This window comes from Elgaria multicarinata, chromosome 9, assembly GCF_023053635.1.
Source record: "Elgaria multicarinata webbii isolate HBS135686 ecotype San Diego chromosome 9, rElgMul1.1.pri, whole genome shotgun sequence".
Lineage (NCBI taxonomy): Eukaryota > Metazoa > Chordata > Lepidosauria > Squamata > Anguidae > Elgaria > Elgaria multicarinata.
The window spans coordinates 68,823,406-68,840,883 of NC_086179.1; the positions used below are offsets into that span (position 1 = coordinate 68,823,406).

Below are 17,478 nucleotides of genomic sequence, written 5' to 3' on the forward strand. Positions count from 1 at the left end.
TTCATGCATGTGAGAGAATTGTGAAGAATTAACCTCACTGCTTCATTTCTAAAATACCAGAACTCAAGCCACAGCTTTTGGCCTGAAAGTCTTTCCCTATTCCTAATATATTAGGGCTGCTAATAGTTGTGATTATTCAAGAAGCATCCTAACAGTGGATTCCCATGCTCCTATTTGCTGCAATGTACAACCAAGAAGTATGATAACTGGCAAATATATATTCCCAGGAAAGGAAGGGCCAACCCACAGCCATTAAGTGCACAGGCTAACATAGCCTTTACTCTTGCTAACCTGAGCCAAAGCGCCTCTCACAGATCTGACTGGCAAGGAAGGGACCCTTTAACAGCACCTCCATTTTCCATAGTTTGTCAGGATTAAGCTTTCAGTGGGATGGGAGTTTGAGGAAAGAAAAATGGGGGGGGGGCATTCTGTTTGCCCACAGTGCTAGCATCCCCCCTCTCATGCTCCCTGTACACACACACAAACACACACACACACACCTTGCACTATCTTGGAAGCACTTTCCCCAATCCAAAGAAGGATACTGGGAAAAGGCAGCTTAGCATTTTATTAAAACACTCTGTGCATGTGTGCGTGTGTGTGAGAGAGAGAGAGAGAAAAGGGGGGCGGGAGAACCATCTCTTCCCTCTTCATATTTCTTTCCACTGCCACCTCATCTTGCTTAATGATAAAGTTGGGATCTGTGTGGTTGGACTAGAGGAGTGCTGAAATGACCAGTACAGCATCTCTATTTTCTATTCTGGTGACACTCCCCCGAACCCACCCACCCCCAGCAAAACCCACTACTGACGATAATTCTGTCAGCCCTATATATATTTTTGGTCACGATCCTAAAGGCTTGTGTGTCCCCACTGAGGTAGTAGTGGGCGCCACCAAACTGGCTTCCTGCAAATGGTACATATCATCACTGAGGGGGGAAATTCAGTAGCATATCACTGTCATTCCCCACCCCCTCCTTTAACATCTCTCTGTTTGTCTATGAGAGGAGGAAAGCATCGTCTTCCTTTTTAAGCACGAGAGGCTCTTCTCCTCCTCCTCCCGCACTTCCTTGAGGGGACAGAGAGCGTGAAATGTGCAGCAGGGACCTTAAGCAGCAACACCGAGCAAGAGCTAAGGATGCTTTGGCTGCAATGATTTCAGACGCTCATTCACGTCTCTCTTGACTCCTTCGCCTTGCGCGCGGCTCTCCCACCCCCATCTTTAAGCCACCCCCCCTCCCGCCACTCTCCTTAGCCGTGCTCGCGCCCATAGACAGGCCGAGGCGCGCGCTCCCGGCCAACAGGGGCGCGCTTTCTCGCGCTCGCGCTCCAACCTTCTTCGGTTCTTCTCTCTCACAGACACGCGCACGTACACGCGCGGGGCCGCACACACACACGCATAGACGGCGCGAGCTCCGCGGCTCTTTGAGTGAATTTGCTCTGAGGAGGCTGGTGGAAAGTCTCTCAGAGATGCGCTTCTCAAGTCAGCGGCTCCTGCAAGACTCTTCCGCAGCTTCCTGCTGAAAGGGATTATTTCCCCCCACCCCTCTCCCCCATCCCTCCCTCGCTTCATTCGGGAGCGCTGCAAACCCCAGCCTCGAGGAGCCGTTTCCTCGGTGAGACGAAGCGCGGCTCGCCTGGGGAATAGAGGGAACGGCAGAACCGGGTGTGCAGGGCGTGGGGAGGAAAACCCCCGAGACGCCTCGGAAATGCGCGTCCTTCGGCATTTGCTGTTCGCTTCCATCCCGCTCGTCTGCCTCTTCCGAATAGGTGAGTGTCGGTGTGGCGTTGGATTCAGGCAACTTTGCCTCCCCACATTCCTTTGCCTGACTTGTGCATCACCGAAATGTCCTTTTTCTGCTGTCGTCGTCAAGGATGGGAACGGCTCTCCCCCACCGTCTCTTCCTCGCCCCCCATCCATCCATCCATCCACCCAACCACCCCCCACTCCACTTTTTGGTCTCCAGAACAAAACTTAAGAAATAAGCAACGGTTCTTAGGATGTGGTGGCGCCTGGAAAGAAGGGCAAGCCGTGGAAAATGGAAATGGCTAGAGAAGGGGGCACCTGTTCTTTTCGGAGGGGCTGTGATTTTCTGGTCTGAGGGGAACCTCTTTAAAATAAGGACCATTCATTGAAATTCGGGGGACCTGGCAAGTCCGCTTCTAGCTTTCCTCCTGCTTCTGAGGACCAAGGTGTGGGGGGGGGGCGTCATCTGTTCTCTTCCTTACTGCCAGCAGACACATTGGTTTTGAAAAGCTCCATGCTCTCATTCTCTCCTCTTTGGCCATAAAATAGTAGAAGCTTAATTCAATTGCATTGCTATGAGTCAAGGAAGCCAGCAAAGCAGAAGCCGTGTATGAGAAAGCAGCTGGTGGGGGGTTGGGGTGTAGTATTCCAGCCATTCTGTTCTTTCCCCAGCTAGGCAGGATGGAGCATTCATACATGCATCTGAACTGTAACATGAGAGAGAGAGAGAGAGAGAGAGGGAGGGAGGGAGAGAGAGAGGGAGGGAGGGAGGGAGGGAGGGAGAGAATGAGAAATTGTCTACAGTCCAACAGAGTGTTGACAACAGGAATCAACCTGCCTCTACAACGTGTTGGGTGTTAGATTGTACTGCATGTTCAGGCAGTTAGGGTTGGGTGCTACTCCAAGCCACCTATCTGAAGGCTCTTTCCAGTGAAATGGATGGCATTTATCTCCAGTGTGTTTAGGATAGGATGTCAGCTGGTAGGGGTGGGGTGGAGAATTCCTCAGATTAATTGTGTCAGAGGTATAAAACCAAAACAACTTATTATTAATCCATTCGCTCTTAGGACATACTTATTCAGATACTGGTTTTTGTTTTGTTTTTGGCACAGTGCAACTGACATAATCAAATTAATTTTGAATACATTGAAATTCATGTAATCAGACTGCCTGGTCCTTTTGTGTAATATATGAACAGTTTATAATAAGGACCAAAATTGAAATTGACAGTGTTGTGTCAATCAATCAGATTGCCTGATAAATACTAATTATTTGTAAAAACAACAACATTGGGTTCTTTTTTGTATGTAACATATATATTACTAGCACCTGCCAAACAGAGGGGACATATTGTTTCCTGTACTGTGCGTGAAAGTAAAGATTTGTTCCAGCAATTTATACCCAAGTCCATTTGTAAAGTAGATATTAACCTATATTTTTTATCCAATAGGTGGTGCTGCTTTTGCTACATTAAACCTTTTGTAAACCATGAGAATCAGTGTCATACTTCAGCTTTGAAAGAACTTTCATTATAATAAATGTATTATTATTGCACACATAAAAGTAATTTAAGTTCCCATTTTGGAAGATTGCTAAAAGAGCTTAATTTGTACATAAATATGACTGGTTCAACAGAAGTTACACATTAGAATGACATGAGCAATGTAATAGCATTCTAAGTTCTTTTTGGCTTGATTATTCTCAAGCCAAAATTATAACTCTATTAAAATGTGATCATTTTAATACAAATCAGTAGTTCCAACCAGATATGTTAATATATACATGGTGGCATAAATCATCCAACTGAAGTCATTTGGCAAATTCCATGGTAGCCAAACTTTCCTTACTTCCTCATAATGTGTTACATTTCCATGACTAATGAAATTATTCCAGGTAATGCAGGGAGTGGGGTGGGGATTGTTATATAATATGTTATTCCTTGCATTTAAGGAACATTTCTTGAGGGCTTTTTAAAAAGTTATGTCTCCTTTTTCTGTGTCTATATTATAAACTTATTTAAAAGGCATAAAACCTGAGTTTTGTAGAGTCAAGGAAATATTTATTTCATGAAGATTTTCAAAGCCTATCTTTGAAAAGGAAATGCTATCTTGTAATATGTGCATGAATCAACTTACTTGGGGATTCGAAAAGCTGTGACACTGATAAGAACAAATGTTTCATTCATACATCAAGGTGTAGCATCAGCTGTTACCTAGTTGTATCCCCCTGAATGACACATCATGATTTTCAACTATGATCTGAAGGAACCATAAAAGTGACAGATTATTTAGTCTCAGTGGTAGTTGATTGTTGATCCTATTGAGGCAGACTGCCATGCATGCTTAATTATGTAATTGTTCCCATGTATGAATACACTTTCCCAATTACTAGACTGCCAATTATCAGAGTTAATCTGGAAGTGTCTTTATCCTGCCATAGCTTATCTGCTGCTGCTTTAATGCAATATTCACGTTTTGGATAACATTCAGTTTTGTAATCTGTTGTCAGATTTAGTTCCAAAACTTTGAGGAAATCTTCAGCTTTGTGCGCTTGCAGGCATGCATAGCACTGCATAATCCTAGCATCCACAATCTTTATCTTGATGATGCTGAACACTCTGGTGGTTATATCATCCTGAAGGAATATATGCAAAATTTGATAAAAAATCTATAGATTAGTTCATGTTACTTTGCTATAGTTTTACTTACTGCTTTTTGATATAGCATTGTTTGCTTTGCTTATAATACATTTTATGTGGTGTTCACCTCTTGGAATTTTTTTCTTCATACACTGTGTCCAGCTGTGCTTTCTAAAGAGATGTGTGGGTGTTTGGCACCCTCACTGGTCTTCTGCCTCTCCCAGTCCTAAATCTCTAGAAAGGATTGCCTGATTGCTCATTCATGACCAGCAGTAATTCATGCATGTATTTAATATTCTTTTCGTATTTTTCTGTGTTTATTTCTCTTCATCAAGACTACTGGGGCTTATTTACTGAATCATGACCAATGACAATGAAGCAAAGATTCAGTCAGAGAGTCAACAAAAGGTCAAGAATAATAGAAATGGTATGATAGGTTCTACCCACAAATAATTTTGAGGTTGGATTTAAAGGAATTATGTCTACCAACAATTTTATGGCAGGGTAAACTCTCCATACCCATATAATTAACTAAAATCCATATAATATTCCTAAAAGTTGACTAAAGTTTTAAGAGGTTTGCGAAGATAAATGCTTAACAATGCAAATGGTGTGCAGGCACAATGTATAAGGAAGAAAACAGTCTCATTTCCCATTTTTAGCATATTGTGATAATTTTCATGAAACAACATCATTTACTCCTATTTGGGTGCATTTGTTGCATTACATAGTACATTTAAAAAGCATTGATGAAAACACTATAATTAATTGATACAAATCCTGCTGTTTCTCTTCTCAGCCTTCTCCAAAGTGCTTAAATCACTTACAGCCCAGTCCACAACCTACTTGCGCTAAAGTATTAGATTTCAGCCAGTTTAGGCACATTTACTGCAATAGCACTATAAAAAAGACTTAAATAGTACTTTGGTGTCCCTGCATTGTCTGTATCTGACGTAGTTCCACTGGAGAGTGTGGGATTACGGGGAAGTAATTAGTTTGACTATTGTCGTCTTAGCAAGTCTTGCTTTCCTTCTTTCTTGTACTTGTCATTTAAATGGTCAGTTCCCACTGTGGCTGCTCTAATTAGGAATTTAAGGGTGAGAAGGTTTAGCTCTTTTGCTGACAATTTCAATTCCTCTTGAAACAGTGTTTTCCTTCAAGGAGCACTGGAAGTCTGGGTTGGTTCCGGAACTTCAGGACTACAGCTGAGAGCCTTATTCTTACAACTTCATACACCATTTGTGAGCCTTCCAAGAATGACACATCTTTTGGCTATTGAAGTCACTATGCTTATAAAATCTTATTCTCATTAAGACAAGTTACTCTTTGAATATATCAGACGGTTCTGCACAGGAAAACATAAATCTTCACATTTGTAAAGTCTTTAAAGCTTAAAGTAAGCAAACTGAAAATCACTATACAAGGTATTCTTCAGAAGGAACAGTCAGGGCATGCAATATATTTATCTCCAATTTTTTCAGAAGTATTTTGGGGAAAATATATTCTCCCCCTGCCCCCGCTCTTTTGATACAAAATACAGATTCAAATGAACTTGCAGTGGAGAAAATGTGACTAAGAAGACTGAAGGGCTGGGTTACCAAATTGTCTTCAGAGAATAACTCAGAGAGACTAATGAGATTACTTCAGAGTGATTCATTTGAATATTCCACACTAAGCACTTTTAAAGTTTCGGATATAGCATCCCTTTCTTTCAGAAATAATATAGGAATCAGACTGCATTCCCTTCTCCCTATGCAAAAATATAATTTAAAAAATCCTAAGGGCATTTTAAAGAGGTTTTCTCCCCCACACACAAACTTATTTTCTGTGGTTGCAAGAGATTTATTTGCTTAATTATTATGCAGTACTGTTTCTATTATTGTTATTCCTTACTAGTGTTAATTTCATGTGTGAAGGTTAAGACTGCATCATGTGAAATCTATAGGGAAAGACTTCTCTGTGCACAAGGCAGTGAATGAAAGTAACCATGCACATCCAGGTTATTTTGTCAAAGCTATTCTCATGTAAACACTTCCAGAAATTGTGAAGGAATCAGATTGAAACTAAGCACAGAAATTAGGACACCATAGTTGGATTCAAACTGATTTACATGCAGCCTTAAACTTGATAAGGAACAATCTATATCTTACATATTTCCCAAGTGAGGAGTATTTCATGTGGCAGCAGTAACACCAGGAGGGACTTAGTGTGAAGAGTAAATGAACACTGGTATCACTTTTCATAGAGTTCTGGTAGTGGTCGTATTAGCATAATAACATTCATATAGCACTTTTCTTAAGTGCTCAGTGCACTTGAAGTACATTATATCAGTGATACTCTATAAAGTAGGTCAGTGTTATTATACCCATATTACAAATGGAGGGTCTTAGGCTCAGAGAGAGCACAGCTTGCCCAAGGCTGCCCACTGAGTTCATGGCTAAGTGGAATTTAAACTAGGAGCTTCCTGGCTCACGGCTCATTGTCTTCATCACTACACACTGGGGTGCTTCCAGATAGTTGGCTTCTAGCACTTGTCAGCCAAAATGCAGGTATTCCATCTTTTCCCTTCTTAGCATTTTTTTTTTTTTTTTTTTTGGTGGTGGTAAGAAAAAAGACTATGGAAGTAATGGGAAAATATGAAAGAGGTACGAATGGAAGTGGATGTTGTCTGGACCCTGTACAATTTTGTGAATGAGGCCTTATGATTCTCCAGTAAAAGTCTCATTTGGAAACACTTTAGCTCTTCAAGTAACTGATTTGCTGTCAGAGACACCTTGCTTTTTGCAAGTTCCTGGGGTTTCCACTGTTCCACTTTGGGAGCATGATAATAGTCCATATAACAATTTTGATTCATGTAGTAACAGTACTTTAAAACAGGGGTAGGACATATTTCTTGCTGCCCACCAAGGTGCCCTAGCCCTCCTATGTAAACACATACACACAATTTTTCATCTGGAATCTCTGTGAAATAAGTTTCAGTTAGTGCTGAAAACGGTGGTTTCAAAGGAGTTGTTTACTGTGTTAGGGGTCAGACCCCACCTCTGCCTTATACTCAGTCTTTTGGGCAGACTGAGGTTAATTCTTCTTTGCCATAACTCCCATGGCAGCCATTTTGTGGTGGTGCCCAGGACAGTTTCTCAAATTGTAAAATATGCTCATGGCCCATGGAGGCTCTTTCTAGTTACTTAGGAGTTCAGGGCAATAATGTGTAGGACTTAATAGGCATATAATTAATATTTAATCCAGTGGCATTTTTTATCCACATGTAATGCTTGTAACAATTTAAAGGAAAACCCTACTAAGAGAAATCTCACTGCACAATGTTATACAATGGGTCTTGCTCTGAGTAAAGTGTTTATGGGATTTCAGCCCCTGTTTTTTTAGAAGTTGCTTTGAAGACCACTATTTAAAAAGTACACTGGCAAAGGTCAACACTGATCTGGTATTTTCACAACAATGTATCTGAAATTCAAAATGCTTTCTAGAGTGAGAACACAATTTCACGCAGGGTGTGATACTGTGGTGTACCAGGTTGGCTAAGAAGTAGTCGGGATGGGGTGTGGTAACTATTGCACCAGTATAATGATACAACCTGTAAAATTGTGCCTGGTTTGAAACCAAGATAAAATATTAGGTTGTGCAACAAGGTGAGTTGGCATTACTGTTCAAATAACCATAATCAATGTAGGTGCATCAAGATCATACATATTTGTTAATGCAACAGAAAAATGGAGAGAGACTAAGCATTGTAGAGCTGGGATTACTTTCCAGAGCGATAGCGGTTTAAATTAGCACAAAGCCAAAAACAAATCCCACACAAATTTGTTGCACATTAAAGACTGGAAAATTTATTATGCCATGAGCTTTCATAGTCTACAGAAAATTTCATCTCATACATGTATTATCCTATGTTGGCAGGTGCACATAGCTATAGAAAAAAAGAGTCTAGAAGGAAAGGAAATGCAAAAAAATACAGACTGTGACAATTATATTAAAGCTTAAATACATGTTTAGTAAGCATAGTGACCATTCACAAAGTAGTATTACAGCCATCTTTGCATTGCTAATTTAATTAACACCTTTAATGGAATAAAAACCCACGTTGAGAGATATCTCATATAAGATGCACAACTTTGTGCATCATCACAACTACAATTATAGCTGCATGAAGCTCTGCTAGTAGAGTAGTTCAATTGGAATTTCTAGTACTGCATATTGAAATAAGACAGAAGTTTCTAAACAATATTTGTGAAGTTCATGTTGCCTTTGGCTGCTTCTTCAGGAAAAGGGGCTTGGTGCTCATTTCTATAGGATCTTCCGTTGGTCAACTTAGAATGTTCTGGGTTCCACCTTCTTTACATCACTGTGTATTCATTTTGTCATGGCCCAAACATGAAGCAGCAGAATCAATGGAGGCTTTTCTTTCTCTTTTTAAAACCCTCTGGGGACGGGGTGGAATTTCAAGAAAAATGGATGGGGAAAAGCATAAATGCTCCCCAGGGCAGCTGCATTTTGCACCACTTGAAGTTTCTGTACCATCTTCAAAGACAACTCCATATAGAACACACCACATTAGACTAGCCCGGATGTTGCCAGTGCATGGATGAATGAGGCAAGACCCACCCATTCCAGATAGGGCCACAGCTGACACACAGCATAAGCTGGTAAAAAGCACTCCTAGCCTCCACTGCCAACTATGTTTCCACAGACAATCCAGCAGAACACCCAACCAGTAAACCTGGTCCTTCAGGGGCAGTGCAACCCTGTCCAAGACCATTCACCAATCTCTGTCCATATCACCTCAGCTTGTTCCCCCTCCACCACCTGGAAACTGCCTCCAGACAGCAGGTGAGGAGTTCCACAAATCCCTAGAACAAGTAGATAGAACACCACACGAAACCACCTCCATTAGCTCAGGCAGGGGTACTGTTAAACAGTGAGGTGCTCGTTACACTAACAGAATTCAAAACCAGTCTTGGGCTCCGAACTCTAGGTATAGACAGACATTCAAAACTCACATACTGTTGGAGAGGAGACCTGACCAGGAAGATTAAATTTGTATAGACAAGGGCATTAATCCAACAAGCATTTAAGTCAACTCTGGGGTTATCTTCACGGTACCAGGTTGGCGCGTCCTCTCTCTCAGACCCTGTGGTTTCCCTCTCCTGGGGCAGTTTCGGGTAATCCCGATGCTGAGAAGGGAGCACAGGGTTTCTGGATGGCCATTCGGGTCCTGGAGCCACCTCCACCCTTTTCCTGGTGGAAGGCGACCAATCGCTGATCGCCTTCCACCAGGCCCTGCCCCTGGATTGGCCCTGTTTGAAAAAGTCAGGGTAAATCACCAACTGTATCAAATTGCAGCATTGCAGGGAAGCCCCACGGTGGCTGTGAAACTGCGGTTGTGTCATCTAAGGGATGCAGCACAGATCCACAGCCACCACAGGGTTTTTTTTCCTGTGTATAGGCAGCCCCTCTGTTCTAAGGACATCAGTGAAACAAAATTTACTTAAATCCAAGCACTTCTGTTTCAATGATGTCAAAGAGGTCTAAAAAATTTATACAGCTAAGTAATAATTCTCTCTTGTAATACATTAAGGAATAGAGAGAGAAGAAAGCACTATAAAAGTTTTGAAAAGCAAGAGAAATAGTTTCTTTTTAATTGTATCAACATGCAATTCTAGTTTCTTTCTTTTAAATGAAATGTGTACTGAATGTTGTATACAAATAAATAGATGCAGATGTATCTTAATGAATAAAAGACCTGTTTCTGTGCACATACTGATAGAATTTCACACACAGTCATTAGCATATGTAAATTTTCTTGGCAAATCATTAGGAGTTTCCCTTAATGTGACTGGCTTTCTGTTGCTTTGGATGCTGTATTACCTAATTTCAGTACTCCAGCAGTCAGTGAAAAGTCTTAATTTGAATTTAATAGGAATGGTTTCTTTTTAAGCCATTAAGTCTTAAGAGGGACATTATCTAGTGCAGACTAACCACTGAACCTCTGGAACACTAAATTAAAAAGCCTGAAAGCTCATTTTGAATACCAATGTAAGGAAGGTATTGGGCAGGCAGGCAGGATTTCCTACCCGTATTTAGGCATTTCTTAGGAGATGCAGGTACAAGTGCTTCTTCCCTGTTTCCCTTCCAGAGTGTACTTTGCTAGACAAGGAAGCACACCACTAAACCATCCTTAATGTGTTTCAGTGCTACAAAGGTTGCTATTCCCCGCCCCCCTACATTTTGGTTTAACTCAGTCCTGCAGTTAGGCCATAGCTAGACCTAAGGTTTATCCCAGGATTGTCCTGAGGTGAAACCTGTTCATCTAAGTGCCACACAGGGCATCCAGTGTTCAGGCAGGGATGAACCCGGGATGATCCTGGGATAAACCTTAGGTCTAGCTACGGCCTTAGTTACTGTATTTTACTCAAGGCAAGTAACAATTCCTTCCAATCTCATACAGTTTTCCAGACTCTTCACTTGAGATGTATTGACACACAAATATGTGTAAACAAGTGAACTAGTTAATTTTTATTTGGGTGGGTGGGTACTATTAAAGTTTTTATTCTTATATATAAATCTGCCCTGTCAGTGATGATGGTCAGTCAAACATCATGCTGTTTTTCATAAGCCTTGTGCCTCCTAGTGCAGGTCTGCACGGCCATTTTCCTTCAAGTTTTAAATGCATCTTTACACTGTGCATCTCTTATTTCTACTAGTTATACTATATGAACCCTGAGCAGATTGTTGTCTTCTACCTGCCTGAAAAATCTATGTGGAGAAACCACAGTGCCAGTGTGGAGTTGCAATCTACATGCCAAGTAGATGTGAATGTTGATAGACATTCACTAACACCACCACCACTCTTCTATTTTGGGGGTCATCTCCCCCCTGTATTAACACTTTAGTGCTAAAACAGGACCGCAGCAAGTTCCCATGTTAAAATGTACAATTGTTTTTTCCAACACCATTTTCTGTGATGGTTTAAAGTATTTAGCATCAATTGGTTAGAGCAAAAAAAGTAAAATTCAGTTATCAGCAATACAGGCATTTGAATACAAAATAGACTCAATAGCATTCATTCAAGTATTCATACAAGTAAGTTTAGCTTAGGAATTATTCCCTTTCTCTGTTCATGACCAGTAGATTTGTACATAGAGATTTGAGGGTGCTACTACTTAATTTTCAGTGATTCTGTGCCTTTTTTGAATCATATTGTCAGCTGTGGGATTTATATTGTATGAATCTGGCAGAGAAATGTTCTACCATGTGCCAGTTTTCTTTATTATCTACACATGGGAAGTTTCAGGGTGTGTGTTTTTTTCCCCTTTTATGGCAATGTGACAGCAGTGCACAATCTGCTAGTGACTTCTCTGAGTCATGGTGTCTTCTCCAAGACAAAAGCCCCAGAGGGAATATGGTAGGAAAGACAATTGTATAAATGTATCCTCTACTTTCCACCAGGGAATCTGTGCACAAATTCACTAACATCCTAGCAGTATTCAAATGTTTACAATAGCTAAATGGATTAATTTTGTGTCAATTACAGTGCTAGAAACTAATGTTGGATACCATCCCACTTCTTTTCAGGTGGACCTAAAACTATTCTACTTCTTTTAAATGGATATAAAACTATCTTTTGGATGCTACACAGAGTAGGGATACACCTGTACTGCAAAGTCACCTGACCTAGGTCAGAGAGCTGTAGGCACTTCCTAAGGCAGCTTTCTCTTCCTCCAACAACTGAATACAGAGACCTGCATGAATTAATGCTTCTCAGTGTGGTGGGCATTGGAAAGCAAAGTGTGAGTGGCCATAGAACCAGGCCAATCTTCTGGAATTGTCCCTGCAGATTCAAAACACTGGAGAGATTATGGACATGTCTACACCACAAGGATGTAGGGGGAGGATCGCAGACTTACCGGCTTCTGCGATCCTCCCTGGGTGTCTAGACAGTGGCGTGACATCCCAGATGGATGTTGCAGCCACCATTTTTTAAAAACAACAACAACGAGAGGAGTGCACTTGCGCTCCATCACAAAAGGTAAGTAAAAAAATCCCCAACCTCGTTCCCCACCCTTCACCCCTGATGGGTATGGACTGCCGCCGTGCAACTCCATGCTCATTTTACGGCCCCCACTACTCGCAGGTTGGACAGGACAACCTGGGAGCAGTGGCTCTGCGGGATTGTCCTGGGACCGTTTTTCCATGGTTCCTGATATCCTGGGGTAAGTCCTTGCTAATCCCAGGTTGCCCCCAGGATCTCCTGTGCATCATGTGGATGCACAGGTATGATCCAAGGACTACCCTGGGATATAGGCATGGTGTAAACATGCCCTATGTATGTTACTCAGGATGGGTATTACGGGAAACGTAATCATGTCCTTGTTCTGGAGATAGATGGCTTCATTTCTTTATTAATTAGGGTGATCAGTGATTTAATTGGGTGATTAGAGAAAACTTTGACTTGTTTTGGTTTTGGAGCCCTGATGTCTCCTGGGTTATCCTATGGTAACATTTGAAAAGGAGTATGTCTCTTATTGCTACTATGTAAATTGCCCCAAATTAAAGATGAGATAGGTGAATGGGAAAGAAATGACTAGAGTTGTAAGTTTTAAACTGGCCTTTGGCAGCAGACGTCAGCAGTTGATTTTGCTTACCTTTATTGCCTTGATGAATTTACAGTCTTTTATCTGTTGTGGGAGAGAAGCACCACAAAGATAATGGGGTGGGGGTGGGAGGAATGAGGAATATGGAATTGTTTGTAGAATAAATATCCCAGGCAAGAAGGGGTGAAATGCCTTTTAAGGAAGATGTCTGGCACTGTCTTAAATGTCAAGTATTGCTCATAAAGCTCAGCTGCTAGGCGTAAAGAAGAAGATTTTGTTCATAATCTTCAAATTGCTTATAAAATAAGTTAGGCTAGTCTACTATAAGTAACATTTTTGTAAACCGCCCAGAGAGCTTCGGCTATGGGGCGGTATATAAATGTAATAAATAAATAAAATTCCACTCAATCCTTTGCACTTTGGCTGAGGAATAAATAAGGATCATTTATTGCTTACTGGAATGATTAATTATGTAAACATTAACTACAGGTATTATTAATGAGTAAAATATCATTCATGTACATATTTGCTCCACATGTAACTGTTACATTAATTTTGGTGCAAAAGGCATAGTTACAAATCTGTTGAAATTATGTCTGTGTCACAAATAAAATAAAATTTTCTATTTTTGAAAATAATTTATAAAGGTTGTCTTTAGCTTGGTGTTAGGGGTTTTTAACTCATTTCTAGAGATAGATTTTAAAGCCATCTTTATGAATATTCTGCATTCCAGTAAGGATTGATTATTTAAATGCTAAGAAAGCAAGAATTTTATTTATTTATTTATTTGAAATATAACCAATCATTTATGAATATCTGGGCAGTATACAAAATTCATTAAAACAACAATTAAAACTGAAATTTAAAAATCCACAATAAAACAGGAAGTCTAAGTTAGGCATTAAAATCAGCACACATTTGGTCAAATAAATATGTTTCACAGGTGCCAAAACACCATCATGGTTAGGGCCTGTGCTACTGCTCCACATGCTTCCTTCTTACTGAGATGCTCTTGCAACTGCTTTAATTATTTTGGTGCCATATTTTGCTATAGCATTACAGTCTTCTATAACATGCAGATATTATTCCTGTGTAAGTTGATATGCTGTCTGTTCAAGATACATGGTTTCCTGAAGATTGTGCCGCTTTCACCGAAAGCCTCAGGAGGTAGCACGAGGAATGGAGTGTGTTCCTACGTGTCAGAAACAGGGCTAATCATCCACAGGAATGAACATATGCTGCCCTCTTGAAAGCCTTAATTATGTAACTATGGCACTAATTCATTGCACTTTCATTGGGTGCTGCTTATAGTTCTTGTGTCCCAGCTGGACATCCAAGAGGCATTGACTGTGCTTCAAGCCAGAACAATGAATCCCAGTGTTCACACAGTAAGGCAGCTGCAGCACCATGAACAAGAGCAAGTCTGCTTTGCTGTACATCAAGCCATCCTCATTTTATTGTGGAAGATGGACTGTTACCATGCAGACAATTCAGGTAACCAGAGGCAATACAGGACAGGCTTACTGTACATACGAAAGCTCTGTAGAAAGGGGATTTGGGCAGATGCAGCTTTTCTCATCCCTGCAGCAAGGTGACATGGCAAGGTGCACCTGCCTGTAATTTCTATTCTGCAAAACTATTAACGGTCAGGATCCAGGATTGGTCACATTTATAGCAGAAGTCGGGTTGATTTCAGTGGCTCTGATCCAGGTATGATTAAGTTTAGATCCAACCCATAGTGTTGTTCTATTACATGCAATGTTGTCTGTTTCGGCACAGATAGTGGAGAAATTGCAGATCATGGGTAGCTCCATACAATGTTAATTTCAAGATAAAATGCCATTAGTTAACAGATGTGCTTCCATATATTCAAATTGCTTGGCTCTTCCTCACTGTCTAGTTCCTTACTCAAGTTCTTTCTGATGATTATATTTAAGACCTTGAACACTTTTTGGTTTTCAGGTCAGAATGACTGCTGATCTCTGTGTATGTTATTCCATTGTAGTTACTTACTAGAGTGGCTTACTTACTAGCTGTATCTATTGCTGAAAAGAGCTTTCTGAAGCTTGATGGCATGGCACACCAAGCTTTTTCTTGCTACTTTGTTGTGACAGATTATTATAAATACCATGAATGAGGAAGTTATGGCATGTGGCATTGGCTGTGTGCCCCAAGGTTGCACTCACCTCTGCTTATATCCATGCTCATGATCATGATATGTGCAGGTACATACACATAATCTGGAGTGTGCACTAATATGTTAGGAGTATTATTGAAATCCAATCTTTTCTGGATTGGATTTAAAAAATCTTAGTGATATATCATTTGATTTTGTAAAATATGTCTGGAGTGAGAATTGGAAGTCTTCCAAAATATTAGGCAATAACCTAGGCATGTGGAATAGTGCAGTCTAGGAAAGATTCTGAAGATTAGTTAGAAAGAGTTTGCCATTAATAAAGTAACACCATAAAATATCAACTAGGTATTTGTTTCCATTGGAGAATATTGCAATGAGCACATGCAATTGTGCTCCAAATAATGTATCCCAACATCTGTTAAATCCTGGTCTTTTTTAAAAACAACAACAACAAGTTTACATAAGTTTAAAAAAACTTAGAATGCGGTGAAATGCAAACTTGATTGTGATGGAGATAACTTCAATAGAAGTTATAGAATGTAAGCCTATGTGGCAGGGTTTTGCTGTTTTATTGTTCTACTCTGTACAGCACCATGTACACTGATGATGCTATATAAATAAATAAATAAACAATAAGGTTATACTTTCAAATGAAATACTGAGGAACTGATGGTTCTGATTTTATATTTGCTTCTCCTTCCCAGCAATCCTTGGGACAGTCCTAGGTGCAGCCTAAAATTAACTCAGTACCTGGTAGATTCTGGAGAACTAGAAAGCTTGTACAGTATTTTGTATTTTTTTTTAGTTGGGTAATCAGGGTATAATTATGATATGGAATTTGGGATTTTTCTTTTGGCCAACATGGCTATCTTCACTTTTTTTTTCAATAGAAAGCTTAGCCAAAGAAGAATGACATGGGAAAATTCAGATATAGACTTACTTTCTTTCTTATAAAAATGATTGTATAAAACCCATTTTCTTGAGATGTTCAGACATGAAATAATATTTCCTAATATGAAAAGAATGTAAAGAAAATTTCAAAGAAATGCTAAGATTTTATGAAAATGACCTTTGTAAGCTGCTTTGAGAGAATCTTCTTGGAGGAAGGGAAATAAAGAGATGAGACACATAGTTATGGTATAAAATTGGGCCACATTTTTTCAAATTAGATCTGCAAAAGACTAGCTGGGCAGGCAGCTAAACTCAGCCAGCAACTAGGTAGGCTGTTATCGGGTGAAAACATTCCATTCCTATCAAGTGATGCCTGCCATATCACCACCAACAGGATGAGTGTCTTGCTCTCCACCCCAAGCCAGACATGCAGTAGTGCACTTTTTAAATCAATCAATCAATCAATAAACTAGTTGACGATTATAGAGCTGAATTAAGTGTCACATCTTGATAAAAGCTCTTAAGTGGCTAATCCAATGGGACATTTTACAATTGTCTTTGGTCTCATGATTTTCATAGTAAGCATAAAAGGAGCACAAAACATTTGCATTTATTAATTGTCATACCAAAGTATTTTTCCCCTCAACAACAACAACAACCCACCATTGTGTAGTACTGTATAGTAACAGTGAATAACTGAGTGAGATTTTTTTTAATTCAGCTTTCTCTTTCTTTCATTCCATTATTATAAGCTGCTCAATAGACATCAAAAAAGTGATTCCCTACTCTAGTAATTATTCATAGTAATTCCCTACTGTAGGTAGGGATTGTTTTTTCTGCTGGAAATCACTTTGAATGAAAGGTACATTGTTTTAAAACATTGCATTCTTTCATATAACCAAAGCATTGACTTAATGAAGCTGGCTTGCATAATATTGGGCATGCAAATCTGATTCTGTCTTGATCCAACATTTATTACTATATGCTAAGATTTTATAAGAATGACCTTAGTAAGCTGCTTTTAGATCATCTTCTTGGGCTTTAAAGTAGGATGAAACATTATTTAAAACAATCAAACAATATACTAATTGAGGATTATAGAGCTGAATTAAGTGTCACATATTGACAGAATCTCATAAGTGATAAATCCAACTGGACAATAAGAGCACCTTAGCTTTCTACAGTTATAGTAAGTGCATATACTTTGCATTGTTGAATCCAAATGGTTGTCCCCATCTTATTCACCAGCAACACTGAAATATCTTTTCAGTTGCCACATAACTTCTATGTTTTATGCTGTTGTACTGCTGTATCTATCAGTGTGCCTTATCCAAATAATAGCTCATCTTAATGGTCTGAGTGAATGGATGCTTGGGTCTATTGCTAGCACCTATCTATGGAAGAAATGTCATAGGGGGCAGAAATACTTTGACAAACATTTAGACACAAACTAG

General features: G+C 39.9%; 1 protein-coding gene across 3 annotated transcripts in view; it reads left to right on the top strand.

The window, feature by feature from the left end:
- Positions 1 to 1,697: 1,697 nt before the first annotated feature.
- PTPRZ1 (protein tyrosine phosphatase receptor type Z1) overlaps positions 1,698 to 17,478 on the top strand; it is a 134,361-nt gene continuing 118,580 nt past the window's right edge. For all 3 annotated transcript variants that reach the window (XM_063134069.1, XM_063134070.1, XM_063134071.1), the window contains exon 1: positions 1,698 to 1,769. In XM_063134069.1, the coding sequence (XP_062990139.1) occupies positions 1,709 to 1,769 (61 nt within the window). In that variant the 5' untranslated portion in view covers positions 1,698 to 1,708. The remainder of the gene's footprint in view (positions 1,770 to 17,478) is intronic.